This window comes from Coturnix japonica, chromosome 2 (genome assembly GCF_001577835.2).
Source record: "Coturnix japonica isolate 7356 chromosome 2, Coturnix japonica 2.1, whole genome shotgun sequence".
Taxonomy (NCBI): domain Eukaryota; kingdom Metazoa; phylum Chordata; class Aves; order Galliformes; family Phasianidae; genus Coturnix; species Coturnix japonica.
Genome location: NC_029517.1, coordinates 111,165,396 through 111,183,778, shown reverse-complemented (window position 1 = coordinate 111,183,778; position 18,383 = coordinate 111,165,396). Strand labels below are relative to the sequence as shown.

The following is an 18,383-nucleotide window of genomic DNA, read 5'->3' as shown; positions in this document are numbered from 1 at the left end:
AAAGAAGAGTAACACGTGAAGCATGAAGCCTGGGCCTAGGATGAAACACGAGAAAGAAGGACTGAAGATGTATTGATTAATCACGAGAAATGAATAACATAAATGATGTAATGTTTACCTAATCATATAAATATAGGACGTTTGTAAAGCTTAAGGGTCATTCACTAGGAGTGACCCAAGCTCTGTATGCATGTTTCACCTGAGCACTGAGCTTGTTAATAAAATCAACCCTGGAGTACCCACGAGTTCGAGTCTCGACCTGGTTCCTTTCTGCAACAACAATAAGTACCAAGATTCCCAGAGTCCTCCCACAGCATTGGTATTCACTTCTGAGTTTCTCAGCACTGTTGTAATGACTCTTTTCACATAACTTCTGGATCTTCTCTGGTGGGTTGTTTGCAGGCAGAAAGACTGTGTGTTTCACTTGCTCCAGCTGATCTACGATGTCTGCAGGTGGAAGAGACAATACTGCTCTACCTGACAGCAAGTTCTGTCCTAGGAAACATTCAAAGGACCTGCAGCATCCAGGTGGCCTGCTCTGCAGAAGGCATCAGGCATGACAAAGGGAAGGAGCTTCCAGGGGAGTAGCATGGGGCTGTGTAACATTTATGGCAACTTACTGTATAACACAGACATTCCTGGTGAACCTGAAGGAAAATACCTTCCTAACAGAACAGGGACACTGTTTTAATTTGATATACTTGCATTTCTGTTCTGCCTTTAGTAATAGAGTATCATTTTGTAAATTTTAAGACTTTTTAATTTTTTCTAACTTATAAGCCTCACTTTGGGGGTTCAGAGTTTTTCAGTGGTGATTATAATGGAAAAGAGAGAGAGGAGACCTTCCTTTTTCCAGTTTCCAGCATCTTGGTTGCTCACCTCCAAGGTAGGTCCTGTAGTGCTGAGCATGCAGTAAAAAAGTATCAGAAGCTGGAGGCTTCACAAGAACGTTCCTATGAACTGGTTACAGCAGACAGGCTTTCCTGTTCTGCAATGATTTTATAACTCAATTCTTTTTCATAGGAAATGTAAGCATGCAAATTACTGTGCTAAGGAATAAACCTGTATATAAGTGCTCATTGCAGAGTGGCTTATATTAAATAGATGGTTACCCAAACCTGTGTGCAACCTCTCTCCTCATGGAAGGTAGTTTACCTGCTTTCATGTGCACTACAGGGATCTGAATAAACGCAGAAGAAAGGCAGACACATGAAGTGGAACACACACTGCATGGCTTCACTTGTTGGGGACAAAAGGCCTCAGGAAGAAACAGATTTTATTTTGCTAATACTGACAAAATTAACGTTTTTAAGCTCTAATTACTCAAATGACAAACAGCAGCAAGAATGTGTAGGAATCTCTTCTTGAGATTCAGTAAAAACAATCCATATTTTTTTAATTTTGTAGTGGAAACATATAACCATAACTGCCTGTACACCGAGGGTCACAGCAGGAATTTACAGCTCACTTATGAACAACTGACTAAAAAAAACAATCGCAGCTAGTGGGAAATTACTTCAGTCTATAACAAAAAGCTCTGAAATGGTAGGAATAAGCTTCTAATTCTCTAGTATTCGCTTATGTGAGGTGTGAGAAGGGTTTCATCTGTCAAAACCTGAGATGGTAATTTATTTAAATAATTTCACTTCCCTGCTGAAACTAATATATGCGTTACATGCAATGGAGGATTTAGTGCACCACACTGATCAGAAGAATTTTTACAATTTATTTAACTCATCAGTGCCAAGGGGTGTTTTTCCTCTGTTTAAGATAGGTGAGGTAGCAGCACCAGAGTCCACAAAACACAGTACTAATTTGTTACCAAGGTTATCAGTACCAATACTGGATATCAAAGCAAGAAATGCAATGGAACAAAACTACGAATGCTTTACACTACAAAGTCTAAAGCACATTTGCAATGATGTTGACAGTCTTCAGTAGTAACAGATAGAAGCCAGAATGGAATAAGAACAGATCTATGGGAGAATAATATAAATTTCAGGTGATTTTCCTTTTTGTTGATATACAAAGTACGTGTTTGCCATTTGAACCACAGTTGCTGTGTCAATAGTTGACGCATCTCTATCCTGTCAGTCAAAAAGCAGCAGAGGCAACATGCAAATAAAGGGCATCCAACATGTGGGTTAGCAACTGCATGGTATCAGGGCAATTAAGACATCATTTCATCTTAGAAGTTTTACTTTGCATACTTAAGAAAGTACTTAAGAAAATACAGATGAATCGGGAAATTCCAAGATGATATAAATATTCAGCTCATTCATTAACGTATTTGCAAGAATGTACAGTTAAAATTCAAGCTAGTGATATTCTTACATTGATTTATGATCCTGGGGAAGATATGACAATATTCGTGTACAGGCAAGAAAAATAACTCTTTTTTGTACCTGAAAACATAGAACGAGTGATTTTGCTCTGAGGTAAAATGCATTTTACTTCATGTCTCATGTTTTTGAGAATCTGATTGATTGGGTCTACAGAAGTCATGTGGAGAAATTAAAACTAATTGCAACAGATGAAAAGGCAGTCGCTAGGATGTCTGTTCGTCCTTATAATGCAAGCATATGTTTCAAAGAAAAGAGTAGCAGGGCTTTCTAATAAGTTTTTGTTACTTTCCGTCATCATTCACCATTAGAAATAAAGCAAAAAAAAATAAAAATATCAGTTTCTTGTGTAAGTCAGTTTATTGGTTCTCTGAAGACACAAAAGCTATTATTTGGAGTGTGGACAATCAGTCCTGTCTTACTGCTCCAATAACAAGAAATCAAAACATCACAGTTAACAGCTTTTAAGGTAGAAAGGCTCAAATTCTCATCTCTGTTATTTGCGTAGAAATTTTCTGAACACTAAGATCAGCTGCATATGGATATGAGAAAAAAGATTTACATGTAAGACACAGCGCAGTAGAAAATAAAGTTTCTTATGAGCTTTCTGTAGAAACCTTTTGCATTGAGATGTACAGTTCAAAGACCTAAGATTCTCTTAAAATTAATGCTGTTCCAAGTGTTGCACACCTAAAATCAAAAACTGACCTGACAAATGGCAGAACATTTGTAAACCGGATTCAATCAATATGTTAGTTCTGCTAGCTTGGCTTTTAACATAAAAATGCTTTATACTAAGCAAAGTAAGATTCTAATAAACTGAAATATTAGTTCTCAATGGGAATTCAGCAATTCCTTGAAAAATTCTAAATACAAAGGATCAAACTCCACATCCAGTTTCATTCCTGAATTCTTACCGAATTGTGCTGGTAATAATTGAATTTGGCCTATGTTGCCTATTCATTACTTCACTGTTGGAGAACCTTTTTTTCTAGCAAACATGAAAAGTAAAATAGTGAAGGATAATTGGGAAATTCTCACTTTAGCCACTTGTATCCCTGCTTCATTTCAAAGATAGACATATTCCTTATGTAAACGTATTCCTTATGTGAACATGTTTATTACAGGATCTCCAGAAGAACTCCCTCTGCTACCTATTGATGAGTTAGAGGAAAACAAAGAATCCAGAAGCTTCATACGTGCCAGCTGAACTGTCTCCCCAGAAAGCGAGCAATCTAAAGCAAAGGTACAGTAAACTAACATTTAGGTGATGTTTCAGTAGTAGGGAAGACAAATGACACGAGTCATCAGCAAAGACTCTCACCATATGCAATAAAACCCCTAAAAGGTAAAATCATTAATACGTAAACTAAGGTGCCAAAAAACAAAAAAACAGGCAGAGCATCAAAGGCAATACTGCATCATCTGGACATGTACCAGCAAAGCAGCAGCAGTAAGGCTCTTTCCTCTTAGCAAACCTAATGTTGCTATACTAGTTGCATTCCTGGAATATTAATCCTGGATAACACACTATGAACAAGAGAGGGAAGGAAAAAATGTTGTATGTTAAAGAGAAATTTATTCTTTGGATGTTCACACTGGAGATGGGATATCTGAGAAAGATCTCTACAGTGGATGTCGTAGGTAGTGGGCATTTTACCACCTGTCCATGTACTGTTTGACCCAGCCGCTACTTCTGCTTTCCTAAACTGCTGGTTCATTTTTTTTATTATTTATTTATTTATTTATTGCCTCTGTGACATTTCCTTGGAAATTCATTTTAAATACTGATACTGAGCCCATGTTTTTCCAAGACCACATGGCAGAGAAGTGACGCTATCACAAATGCTAAAGCACTTGTGGTCATGGAACACGTGCATCTCACATTTCCTCCACAAGGTTAGTAATTGCATTTGCCTTGAATATTTTTTCTGATTTAAGAGACAGATTCAGTTTTACCACTCGGAATTTTAAGCTGAGAATTACAGATCTTTATCCAGTAGAGGACAAAAACTAACTATGCTGCTTTAGGATGAAGGGATTTTCTCACTCAGGTTCCACAGAGCTTTACTTGAACGAGGCTCTCACTATCCTGCCCTTCACAGGCTGAACTGGGCGCCAGTTATCAACCAGTGGGCATAAGGGCTCGTTCTCACCATTCTTGGAAAGGCTACGGAGCCTCGCCATCTGCAAGAAAGAAAAGTTACAGCAGCCATGTAAATTCATCTGGAAACTGCACCTCGATGCCTAGAACAAAGTGAAGCAGAAGATGATTTGTTTTAATACAGTCATTCAAATTAGTGGTAAAGATTATTGACAGAGATCTCTGCAGCCCAACAGCTAGCATGGTTTCTGTGGATCTTTACAGTCTTCACTCACAGATCTGCAGAACAATGGATCATTTGATCCTTACATGGGCTTCTTTGGATTTCCCTGAGTCACACAGTGTAAAACAAGAGTAGGGGCTTCCTGTAGCCCTACTGGAGCTGAACTTCAGTCAAGATCACTTCTGGAAATACAGCCATCCATGAAGGAGGATGCAATAGCTGTCCTGTAGAAGTTGTTTTTTGGGGGGAAGGGCAGAGAAATGTATGCCATATGGATTATTAATCTGAAATTTCAGGCTTACTACATATTTTATTCACAAAATAGGAAAGTGTAGAACATGTTGCATCTGTGTGAGGAAATCAGAATGCTTTAAATATTTTGTTATTTGTATTCTCAGCAGACAAACTCTCTCACAGTAGCACCTAGAGGAATCTGAGTCTTACTACCTTAACAGTCACACCAACTCCTGAGGCCAATCTAGAATCCAGATAGCAGGGTTCTTGAATAACAAATAGTCTTAAACATCATCAGTTTTCACAACTGTTGAATCAAACAAATAGCTAGACTGAATATATCTGACAGATCAGTACAAGAGCTACCTTTTCATTATTCCACCTTTACAAACAAAATATTCCAAAATACAAACAAATAATTCAGCCTGCAAATCTGAATGGCCTCAAATTAAAGGATAAGATGCTTGCAGAAGAGTAATCTTTTAAATGTTTACTTATTTTTTTTTAGCATGCCCTTCTTATTCTCAAGGTCAGCTTCACAGTTTGATTCAGCTCAACTCTTTTAGCAGGAAATTCCTTACAGCCTTCAGCTAAAGCCTACTTGTCAAAAAAATGTAAGGTAACATATGGCTTGCAAACCATCACACTGACATGGTTTGAGACTACTGAGAAAAAGGGGTTAGCAGAACTAGATGGAATTTACCTGGTCTGGGCTGACTTCAATGGGCTCCCTCAAGAGAATCCAGGTGATGCACTCCTCACAGGGGGGCGTCGTGAATGAACCATGATACGTCCAGTAATCCCGAGATTTAGGGAAAAGAATTGATGGATCAAAGTGCTGAAAAGGAGCCTCTTTCCCCTTACAGAAAGGAAAAAGAAATCTTTGCAGTAACTTTGGGGATATACATACTAAAAAAACAAAACACACCTGCAGTGATGTTATTCAGGAGGTAATTAAATATCAAGATTAATGAAAGAGACCAACCTTTTCTTCTTGTCAAATATCTGTAGTGAAATTAGTAACAACTGTTTTTTTTGTTTGTTTGTTTGTTTTGGTTGTTTTTTTTACTTCATTAATAAATTAAGAGAAATTACAATCTGAATTGTGCAGGACCAAAATATATCCAGTCTTCTCTGGATAAACACGAAGAGTTATCAAACAAAATACAGTAAAATGAGCTGAAATCTTTTCCACACATCCTTGCACAAGATACTGGCAGAAGGAATAGTATCAAGACTCCAAATGTGTCTTCCTGACAAATTCAATATGAGTTTGCAAATAACTTCACAATATATATTGTGCATTTCAGTAAATATAGCACAGTGTCCAAGAAACTCCTCTGCCTGTAATGTATTGTAGCAATTGAGACTCCATGCAAGATAAATACACCGATGATACCATCTGCTAATCCATCCTGAAAAATAGCAGTCTTGGTAAAATATGTTACAACAGGGAAAGAACATTAAGAAATAAAATGCAAGATGTGAGTGATTGTAGGTGCACCCGTCTTCCTCTGCTATTCTTGGAGTGCTGCTTTTTCCAGAACATATAATATCTGTAGGATACATGTTTTTCTTTTAGAAGTCATAAATCCTTCCTGATTGGCAGTCTTGGATAAAATGTAAGGGAGTATTTATCACTACGACCGTGTTATAACTACATGATACAGGGCTTCAAAGGGTAGTTTATGAACTTCTTATCACCTGTGGCATATAAGTCTTCTGCATGTAAATGGCCAAAAAATGACACAGGAGTTGTATGAGGAAGCTGAAACTATAATAAGACTGATCTTGTAGACAAAGTAGGAGGAGCAAAGGGTAGGATAAAAGGGTCACCTTCTATTCTCCAGGAGAAATAAATGAACTGTATATGAAGACTAAGAAAAGATTGAAAAATTAAAACTAATAAGCCTGAGTTGGTAAATAACAGATTTCAGACTCAGATCCTCACATGTTTTCCACACATCCATACCATGTACATGCTTAAAGTAAATGTAAGAAATTATTCTAAATTTGGAAGAAAATGCATGAAATTTTTATAAAATTGAGTCCTAGTGAACTGGTGCTATATTCAGCATCAGATAAAATAAGAGTTTGGTTTTTAGCACCGCTGGAATCATGAAGGTCATCATGAAGGACAACGCTAACGTGTACTGAAGAGTTAGGTTTATAGCATATAATAATGTTAAATAACAATAGAAATAGTAATGATCTTTCTCTGCGAAGAACTCTCTTCTGCAGTTTTACATATGTAATAGGTATGGACTGCTGTCCTTAGGTATGCATCTATTTATGCTGGATCAGCAGTGCCTGCAAAGACTGAAAACCATCCTCTACAATAACAGGAATAATAACAGAAGAAAAAAATTACATGATTACTGAAGTAAAAGAAAGTGCCTTACTTCCCAGTCCAGTCTATCGCCTCTAGTGCTAATGTTAGGTACCAGAACAATGCAAAAAAGAGTAAATATCAATTTCTAATTTCTGCTTCTGCTGCTTTCCAATTGCATTATAATACAACATATTATTTTGATACCTTGGTCTTTATATTATCAATTTCTTCAAGAATTCTCTTCATTTCTGGTTTGGGAGTTTTTCCAACCTGCAATGCAAAGCAGAAGTACTGTATTTTTTCATCACATTCCACAGTATTTAAAAGAAGTTCATTACAACACATCTTTTAAGTTAGCTAAAGCGACAGAGCACCAGGTAAAGGCAGACAGAGGTACAAAGTCACGTATTTTAAAAGGACATCCAGAAGAGCAGACTCGAGTAACTGGCCTTGTAATTCAAAAACATGCTGTAAGACTCTACTGGGCATATTTTGCTGTCTAAGCAATAAACTGTGCACCCAAACAGTGTCAGCCAGAACCCACTGGGCTCAGCTCCAGGCTCCTGATTTGAAAGCAAGCAACCATTGTGAGATGTATGGTGTTCAGTGAAGTGGTGGTAGTCTGAAGAGTAGACTGTTTTTACAGACACAATATTCCATAGCACATCTGCAGTCACATCAGACTTAATGTAAGACTAATCTTGGGGTCAGTATTGCTTATGCTCATAACATTCCACACCTCCAAAAGAATTGATGTGGCTCTGCATCTAAGAAGAATGAAGATGGTATGCAAAAGACATGATTTTATTTCCACGTCTTGTTCCAAAAGCAGATAAAATTTGGTTGTTCAGGAGATAATTTCCTTCCTTCCTCTATCTTCCTTCCAAGTTTATAAATAAAGTCAATTATAAAACATCTGTATTATATTAGTTTTATTAACCTGCTGAATTTCATGGTTAAAATACTCAATGAGCTCCTTTTACCATCACTTCTTTCAATTACCTGGTCTTCTGGATCACTCCCAACTCATGCAGGGACCAGCAGGAGACCAAGGAAGTGTCAACATAATCTTGCTCACTTGTGCTCCTCACCCAGTACAAATCAGAGCACAGAGCTGAGCAGCTATCAGGGACAAAGTCAGCAAGTGCCCAAAGAAGTTGTGCATACCTCAGTCTGAATGCTACCTGAAGTTTGCTCTGAATGTAAGAGGGCATAGAATCTGAAGGGCCCAAGGGCATTTCATGACTTCAGTCTGTGCATCACTTAGAATGTTTTCCTCTTAAAATAATATAGTCCAAGGAAAAAGAATAGTAAAAGATAAAAAATACAGAAAATATACAGAAACTTAACATTTGTCACTTACTTTCAGAAAAACACCCACAACGGCCACTCCATCAGGTTGTTTCAAAGCTCCAGCAAAATTACCATGTTTTGGATTCCAGTGTACCAGATGTAACTAAAAATCAATAACACGTTAGTTGTAAATGCAAAAAAATTGCTAACAAAGTAGTCTTGCATTAATTAACCTTACATTATATTAAGAAAAGTTTCCAATACATGGTATGTAAAGGAAGGGATATGAAGTATGCTCCTATTCTTCCATATGCTCACACTTCCTATAAACATTTGAAGCATAAAGAAAAGGAAATACCTTTAGAAAACTCATCAGACAAACAGTTCAATCCAAGCAGCATGTGACATGCACACATGCAGTGTATAAAACACCTACTGACGAGCACTTTGCACAGGCAGCTTTTTAGACCTTCAGGTTATGCAGATATCACCTCAAGGATTTACACTGAGCTTTATCCAGTACATTTGCTATTGCTTTGCATCTCTTACTACTCTCCACACATCATACTGAAGAGCAGTAGAGATTCTAACTTGGCATTTCTTTCTCATTTCTACTTTCAGCAATGCTGTATTTTCATCATTCACCTCATGTTTTATCACAAAAAGCAGTGTCTGGAACATAACGTCATACAAACCAGTCAGAATTTGCTGCATATCCTGAATGCAAATCTCATCTCTTTTTGAGGAACTTTTTAAAGAGTTTTCAGCAAACAGAAGGTACTTTACCAGTCCAAATCACCTTTAAAGTAGATCTCATTTTAAACATCGTCTTATCAAATGCACTTTTAGCCAGTTTTTCTGGTCATCAGTAATGCCTCCTGAAACTAACTAAGTAGTTTGAATTATGCTAGAAGTTACTAACAGCCAAAACAACATCAGTAGAAAACAGAGCTTTTTATTTGGAAATAATGTATCATTTTGCCTCAGATACTTTTGAAACCTCCTACAGAAAGAAAAAAATATAAACACAAAACCTCTTTTTGGGGGAATCAAATGTCATGTTAGTATGTATTTGCAAAGATGTATTTGTTGGTAGATACAACATATCCCACTGCACAGTGATGAATATTCATGAGTTTCATGGACAAATTATAAGTAAAGCTGATGTTAGAGAAAAAAGTTAAAGGTTAGTTGTGTAAGGGAGAATGGTTAACCTGTAAATTCATTCAGGTGCACAATTGAATTCCAGTTAGTGCTGAACACTACTATTAAAAGTAACTCCTACCTCTGCTGCATATTTTACCCCATCTATAACATGCTCAGAGCCGTGGTCATCAGCAGAACCCCAGTGCAAGTGCAGCTGTCGCAGCCTGTAGGCTCCTGTGAGCGGCCCGCCTCTCAGCACTGCAAGTGATAACCTGCATCAGTGCTTGCCTATAACACGGGGACACGCACATTTACCAAATGGGGACCTGTACCTTATGCGTTTGTAGCACCTCTTGTAAATCCAGCTGGTTGCAGCAGAAGCCACCATACTCACCACCTGAGTTCTGTATAACTCAAAATGAGTACTATTTGTATTGAGAACTGTACAAGCTGCCTTTCAACAAGCACAGAACCAAATCTCAGCTGCCCAACAACCCCCTTTCCCCTTACAAGTGGACATCTTACAGTTCTTGCTGTGGAGAGAGAAGGATGATATTCACAGCTGCTTATAGGATAAACTCTCAAATGTATTTTTCCTTCATTACCTAAGACAGGAATGTAATGTGTTTCCTTGCATAGAAAGCTGATAATGATGCCACTCACACCAGCGATGCCAGAAGACCTTGTTTAAATTGCATTCAAGTTTGAACTTCTAACAATAGCTCTGAAGTTCAAAGTTAACATATTTTAAACTCCTGTATCCAATGGTGCCAAATTTATCTTTGATATCATATGTGTTGGAACACCTACAGATGTGCTAAGCACAAAGCTAAAGGTTTAACTTCACAGTTTCTCTTTGTAGTTGGCATGTGTCACAGCTACTGACAGGGTGTGGAGGACAGAAACAACTGCCTCGAGTTCCAGGCACTCGCTCCTCTTATATTTTGAGTTTGTTAATACATAAATTATTGTAATTTAGAAATTATTGTAAAGAACCTTCAGTGGAAGATTGTAATATATCACGAGATATTCTTCTTGCTTTGCTTTTGAATGTAGGAAAAAACATTTAGGCTTAGACTCCACAGGCTAAATTCTTAAAAGTAGTTGCTTGCCATTTTACACTGGAATCAATGCAAGGCAGGAATTCTCTTTGGGTGGTAGACCTACACTTACAAGCTAAACTAATACCAGAGTTAGAAACTCATTTAACTGTGGCTTCTTAGAAATGGCTCTTTCCAGAGCTTCGATACTGCGCAGCACATGGAAAAGGCACGTCATGATGGTCAGCAGATTATTCTGTCATAAATGTTTGCAACATGCAAGATTTTTCCATTAGATTAGACAAAAATAAAACTATTAAACTCGTGCCTGCTGAGCTCAGCTGTTGCCATCATGGAGTCAATAAAAGAGGATAATACGTGTTTGTGAAATCACTTTTCCTGCGGTTCTTTAGAGCTATCAAACACTGTATTCAATTCCAAATAGATAAACCTCCAGGAAACAGAAGCAGGAAGTGAACGTGTGCATTGAGTGTCCAGATTGAAACAAAGATAACTGGGAAGGAAGGGAATGGAGGGAAAAAGATTTACAGGACAGGCAGGAAGGACTATGCCAAGGGCTGGACCCTTCATGACCAAATAAGGATCTATCTCCAAAACAGAGTTCCCTGGGCAGACACTTTCTTGAACAGCCTCCTAAATATTTCAGCTTTTAGAAATCTACAAAGACAGAATGGAATCATCCATAAAGGTTCATAATCAATATACCTTATCACAGGCTTTGAGCTGTGGTATTGATTTTATACAATCATTGTGATAAAGTATTCTATTTTATAACAAAAGTGTATTTTATTATTTGCCTGAAGTCTCTGTATGGAAACATCAGTAATGGACATTAACACACTACAAAAATACACGACAAAGAGATGGTCCGTGTCCTAGATAGTTTGGATTCTATCCATCCGTGAGATGTGGTGCAATAACAGGTAGCTGTAATGGTAAACAGAGGAGTCCAGGAAACAATGAGCTCATCAGAACAAACAACAGTGATTGTAACCTTTCAAAATACTGCAGATGTATTTCATTAATTATATAGCTTACTAACAACGGGTTTCCAATACAAATGCAGTCAAAGCTGATGCTGAAAAAAATACAATGGAAAGTAACTCTGTTTTCCATTAGTATGATTGTTTTTCTTCTTGCTGGAGGCCTAATCAATACTGCATTCTCTTGAGATGTCTTCAAATTATATGGCACTATGCATTTATTTTTCACTTAGTTCTGAATACAAAACAGGCAGCAACAGTCTATGTATTGATATAGCTCTGGAATCTAGTCTAACTTAAGAGATGGAAGGCTGATCTCTCAATCAAATAACAATGCCACGTCATAGCTTTTCGGACTTCTGCAAAGTACAGGGAAAAGAATCAAATCAAATATCAGAGTTTCAGTTAAAAGAATCCGAACACTTCCAGAACTTGTTGAACAGTTTTGGAATTGCCATTCAAAGTAGATGATTGTGATCATTAAGCTATGTAGTTTACGTGCAGCATACTTGGGCTCTGTTCATCTGCTTTGTTCTATGAAAAAATAACACTGCTGTACCTACTTTCAGATTATATTATTCTCATTCATGCAGTTTACATATACTGCAAACACAGCATTCTATATAGTATATAGAAATATGCAATATTAAGCCTTCCCTGATGTTGTTACTGCATTAGATCCAAAACTTTTGCACTGAAGTTTCTTTACAGACTGAAAAGGCTGAATTTGAAGAGTTTAGCTTGAAGGTTTACAAGCACTCACTGTCTTGAAAAGTGTAAACTCTGAGCTCAGGACTTTTGATACAGGAAGAGGCAGCATAGAATGGCCTGGGTTGAAAAGGACCAGAAAGATCATCTGGTTTCAACCCCCTGCCACAGGCAGGGTCACCAGCCACAAGACCAGGCTGCCTAGAGCCACATCTAGCCTGGATGGACACATGAGACAGGGACAGAATTGTTTGCACACACTGTGCAACAACAATAAGTGATAGAAAGAGTAGACCAACGAGAAAAGGCTATAAACAGCAAGGGATGCTATAAGAAGTTGGTTCCTTCCTTTTGCATTCAAGCAAATACCTCTCTGCAGATTCTTATAGGTAATGGTAACTGCTTTTGTGATTTAGCCACACCCATTTCTCCTGTCTGGAATAGTCAGTAAAACTTCAGTTTTGGGTAGATGCTCAGACCAAAATGGTGTGGGTGACTTTTGCCAAGGTAAATTCCAGATTAAAAGTCTGACTTTTGTGATTTCATGGTAAAATAGTAGAGATGCAGAAAAGATAGCCAGAGGAAGCTGAAGATGAGGTCAGGCATGTAGAAGGACATGGATATAAATGGGATATTTTCCCAGGAAAGAATAAACAGTGTCCAAGTGCTCAGACACACTGGGATTCTGAAAATCTCAGAATATGAAATAACCACTTGGCTGAACAGAGCAATCATCAACCTGACTGCAAGGGTTTGAATCAAACAGAAGAAATCGAAGTCTATGGCAGTGTATGAGTTTTTTTGTTTACAAAGTGTCTAAGACAGTGCACAAAATGCTTCTGGATGAAATTCTCTCATTTTACACAACACCTGGGGACTTGGTGTCCATGCTGAAGGTTACATGAGGAAGTGCCAGCAGTACTGCTGGCTGCAGTTAAGAGTCTACCCCACTGGATCTGCTTAGAGTCTACAGCCTCCTGCCCAACCTGTTTTCAACATAAAAATGGCAGGTTGCACCAAAATAAGTGCTGGGTCCACCTCCCTTACCTACACAAAAGTCTTCATTTGTGTAGGCTAGCTGTTATGGGATGCTTTGATTCCGAGCACTTTGCAAGCCTTCATTCCTAATAACCCCCCAAAGGCAAAACAGAAGCTGACCTGATCTATCAAAAGTGTCATCAAAGACAACCCTGCAGGTCCGCCCGTTGTTCAGGATGGTTTTAGCCGCCCCGGGATCGTAACTGGCATGCCAAGCAGAAAGAGAAGAGTCGTGCTGCACATCTTTGCTGTTGATCTCAATGGGCGACTGTTTGTCTCCTTTGGCCATGGGGTAGTTCTCATGCCAGTGCTCAGGTCCTGGTGGAAACGCAAAGGATGGTCACCAACATCCCTCCGGCCGGGCTGTGAGCCCCCCCAGCCTTCCCCCCACTTCCACCCGGGCATTTCACTCTGAAGGATGACAGCAGACCCCGAGCCCTGCCCACCGCAAAGCCAGCCCGGGCTGCGCCGCCCCGCGCTTCCTCTCACCGTTCTCGCTGTCGTATCCCCACACGGACTGAGCCATGATGCCTCAGACCCCCGGGACTCCGGCGACACGACGCTGCAGACCCTCCCTCCCCAGAGCCTTTTTATAGCCCGTCGCCGCCCCACGTCCCGCCCTGAAGAGATGAGCCGGGGTGGGCGGAGGGCGGTGGGAAGCAGCCAGGAGGGCAGGGCTGGGGGCGGACAGGGGTGACTCGGCTCTCCCGGGGCTGTTCCCTTCCTCTCGCAGCTCCGGGCAGAAGGATGGATGTGGAACGCGGCCTTTTGTCCCTCTCCCTCACAGCGTGCCCTGCCATGAGGAATATTTTCCCCTGTTTGTGGGCAGCACCAGTGATTGGAAATGCACGTGGATGAGGCTGGGCAAGCTCCCAGCATGGACACACTTCAGAGTTCAGTCTCACGTGGTAATTGCAAATGCTTCTCTGTTAATGACTATAAAAGACTCTGTATCTGTCTGAAACGATATCTTGGAATGCAAAACCATGTTGCTATACAAAGTCAGCCTCTGTTGCCTACAAAGTCCTTTCCTTCCTGTTTGGTCAAACCCCAATTTGCTTTTGTCCACTTGCTTCCCATGTACAAAAGACAAAAAACCTTACTGCTTGCTGGCCACTCATCCTGCAGTGGTGAAGGCTTGTGGGTGTGTGGAGTCTGCCATGGGCTGCGGCCCACAACGTGGATCCACAACATGGTTGAGTCCACAAAGGCCACCTTTGCTACAATTTCCCATGAATTTGGCAGTCCATGTCATCACGACTGCAATCATTATCTACCTCAAGCTAAATGCTACCTCAAATTACGTTCCTCAAGCTAAATGTTTGAGGGTCTGCCAAGAGGTCTTGCAAACCATGGAGATTCCCAGCAATAACTGCAATTAGATTGATCATGTGCCCATCCGTACTGGAAAGTAGATTGAACTTAAAACTGCTCCTTAGAGACAGCACAAGTTGAAAACTACTTGTATTAATGGGAAAAGAAAGTTATTTGGAAACAATGGTGTGAAAAAAAAATTATATCTTTTCACTTCAAAAGGAAAGAAAAGAACTTTGGAGTTCTGGAAAATAGGATCTTTTACTCTGTCATCAGTCAAATGGGTAATGCCACATTGTTTGCAAGGACAGGCATGTAAAGTTGACACCTGTTGCAATTTTAATTCAGAAAGCTTAGGCTTTAATCCTTTTCAAATGGTTTATACTTTATCTTGGTAGAGAGAAACATTTGTGAGCTCATGAAATTCTAATTGGAGCAGCTTATTTTCTTTCTGTATAAAGAGGCTTTTTTAGTAGGCTTGATTATTACAGGCTCAGATATAATTTTGGTCAACTTCATGCACACACAAGGAGTGCTTATTAAAGCCATTTATAGAAGTATGACACAAAAAGGGGTATGTCAGTGCTTCCCTAGTGTTTCATTTCTTTGTCTTACATGAGATGTTACAAAATCTTCTCTGTTATAGAAACCTATGACAGCAGCAAAAGTCTTCACATTTAAGTTTTCCAGTGAGCTAGTCCTGTTGTGTCCACAAGAGCAGCTCTTCTGTCATCTTCAGCACACGTCAGATGCTGACTTAAATGTGTAATAGTAGGATCAGCAGTGTGGGTACTTTGAGTCAGCCCCAGATGCTGAGTTGTATCATAGTGTTTCATTGACTCTGTGCTGTTACTCTTTTCCTTTAACTTTCATAGTCAAAGGTAGAACAAAAAGAAACTGTAGTAGCTTTATCTCTGTTAAAAGGTAATCACAATAAAATGTTTTTTGCATCCCTTAGGGCCTACTTTTGTATTTATCCAATATCGACACAGAAATTCATTATCATCTAACTGGCTTAACATCATTTTCTCTGGGAAGTAAATGATTCTGTCACATAAGGCCCCTATAATTAAGAGAAGCCCACAATATTAAACATGCAAGAAGAGCTGTAGTTCCTAATGCATTCAAACCTACATTGAAGTAATTTGTTTCTTTCTTCGATCTTTTTGCTTTGATCAGTAGTTGTAGATGCTCTTGTTTGAAGCTGATACCCAGTCACGGGACCACGGTTTACATTGAAACTTGTCAGATTAAATAAACCATATTTGTCCTGTTTATATTTGAGAAAGCAGGCACTGTTCATCCAGAAGAAGATTTGCCTCCTAAATGAAATACTGAAGTAGAGGACCAGTACTAATTAACATGCTTTAGCAATAGGGCACTTTCTGAGGGATATGCGATTCGAATGTAGTGTCTGCTTCTGCCCAGCAAACAAAAACATAATCGAGTTCATTTCACATATGGAAATACCTGTCCTGAAGCCAAAGGCACTTTGAGTAAGGAAAGGAAGAATAAGCAGAGTCTGGAAAACAGCTCAGATTCTGGAACGCAGCTTTACTCAGGGCAAAGAAAGCATACATAGGAGAAAAGTTAATTACTTTCTTCAGCTCTGGATCTCACTAACTGTGGCTAGATTGGCCAATACTTTGACATAACTAGAACAACCAAAGTGCTGTCCCACCACACAATACCACCCACTTTCCAGCAGTATCCAGAGGCCAGACTGACAGCTAGAACTGGCTGACTGTAAGGTGTCGCACGCAAGTGAATATGCCAGCAGGATGTAATTCAAGTGTTCCCCTGCTAGAAGATAAGCTTTCCTGGTTCCACCATGCTTAGGGCTATTTCCTGTGGGTGATTTCATGCAAAGGGCTTTACCAGAAGGAGCACAGAGCGTGCCTGTGATGAGCACATTGTTAAATAAGCAAAAGCATTTACGAAGTCCCCGTGGCCAATCTAAATATAAAATATCTTCCATTATATTTAATAGCTTGTGGAAGAAAACAATACAACATAAAGGAATCTGGTAATACAAAATAGGGAAGGGGCAGCAGTATTTTTTGACATATTGCACATTGCATGCCCGGCAGCGCAAGAAAGGCATGTCACTCAGTGCTTTTGATTGAGGGATGCCATGCTGGCATGCTGCAGCCAGAAAGCCAAATTGTCATATGCCTTCTACTTCACTGAGATGCCATGCTATGGAAAACATTGTAAGCATGAATGGAAACCCCTATTAACAGCCAGACCTATGCAGGAAAATCTGCCAAAGGAAAAAGAGAAGGATATTGGGTCAATTTTGTTGTTTTTTTACATGAGCTATTTAGCTACATTTAGGTTATTTGATGAAAAGCAGGATCCAGCACATCTAGGCAAGCATATTTACATTTCAGGAGACATGGAGTTAGTTCTACAGTCTCCAGTTCAGACTCTTACGAGTTTGCTTGCAAAATCCCATCATTCTCCTTCTATGGTTCAGAACCTGTGTTACCATTTGTAGAACTTAGTGTTTAGTCCACGTGAGGCAATAAATGTGAAAGCAGCGAAACAGAATCCACACTTGGCAAAAGGAACTTAAACAAGTTTTCCTTGTGGCAGTCAATTAAAATGAATGGAGACTTCAAGCCTGTAGCAAGTAAATGAATACATAAATTGGTGAATTTATTAAATAATGCATACAGATCTGACACAAGAAAGATATACTGCCTTTTTAAGATATTTTCCAGGTTTGAAAAATTAAACTCTGCAGGGAGATGACTCTTCCATGTTGGTTTGTTGGTTTTTTTTTCCCTCATAGGAATTTACTTGTATGGTATTCACACTGAAATCCAAATCTGAGCTGGGCTGTCTACTTTTATACACACTGGCACAGTCTGACTTGAAATAATCCAAGTATGAGAATCTGACCTATACTGTTTGCTTTTATAAACTGTGGACGTGTCTGTTCAGAAATTCCATCAGATTGGCAACTCTTCTATGTCAAGGTAGAGTTTTATGCATGACCTTCATCTTGTATGATACTCTGGCAGTAACATCTACCTGAGAATAGTCTGAACCAGACCACAGAAATGCTAAAAGGAGGATGGAGGAGTTCAGAAGAGCTTTACAAAAGACATCTCGATGATATATGTCACATAGTTAATGATGTAGCAAAACAGAAATACTTCAGACATGTTTTCCAGTGAGACACATCTTCCTAAAAGAGAATTTTATAATGAAATATATGGTTGGATATGTTTTCAACCTTTGAAATAAGCATCTGCAGACTGCAGATTTCAACTCTTAATCATCTTCCATAAATCCCTTGATAGATCCATGTCTCCTAAGAGACCTAAGAAGGTTACTGCATAAGAAACCATATCATTTATGCACTTCTAAAGGTCAGAGCATAGCATCCCATTTCTGTTAACACCCATGCTTCACTTCAGTGGAGTCAAGATTTCACTCTGAGACCAGGAAACAACTTTGAAACTTTGAAAGCTATGTTAGTAGGTCTAAAAAAGATGGCTTAGTGCATAGGAGATATAAACATCTATATGCATACAGCAAGTGTAATTAACAGATAATTATAGAAAAGTCAGTTTAAGGAACGCCTTGCTTGTCAA

The 18,383-nt window shown here is 39.1% G+C and overlaps 1 protein-coding gene across 3 annotated transcripts in view; it reads right to left on the bottom strand.

The window, feature by feature from the left end:
• Positions 1-1,708: 1,708 nt before the first annotated feature.
• Positions 1,709-18,383, bottom strand: part of CA3 (carbonic anhydrase 3) — a 41,178-nt gene continuing 24,503 nt past the window's right edge. Inside the window, exons 1-7 of one of the 3 annotated variants that reach the window (XM_015855894.2) lie at positions 13,954-14,142; positions 13,585-13,782; positions 9,814-9,932; positions 8,599-8,691; positions 7,440-7,505; positions 5,607-5,762; positions 1,709-4,529 (exon numbers count right to left, since the gene is read on the bottom strand). In XM_015855894.2, coding sequence (XP_015711380.1) covers positions 4,410-4,529; positions 5,607-5,762; positions 7,440-7,505; positions 8,599-8,691; positions 9,814-9,932; positions 13,585-13,782; positions 13,954-13,990 — 789 coding nt within the window. In that variant the 5' untranslated portion in view covers positions 13,991-14,142 and the 3' untranslated portion in view covers positions 1,709-4,409. Of the gene's footprint in view, positions 4,530-5,606; positions 5,763-7,439; positions 7,506-8,598; positions 8,692-9,813; positions 9,933-13,584; positions 13,783-13,953; positions 14,143-18,383 lie in introns of those variants that run through there. The other 2 variants (XM_015855895.2, XM_015855896.2) reach the window with 2 other exon arrangements.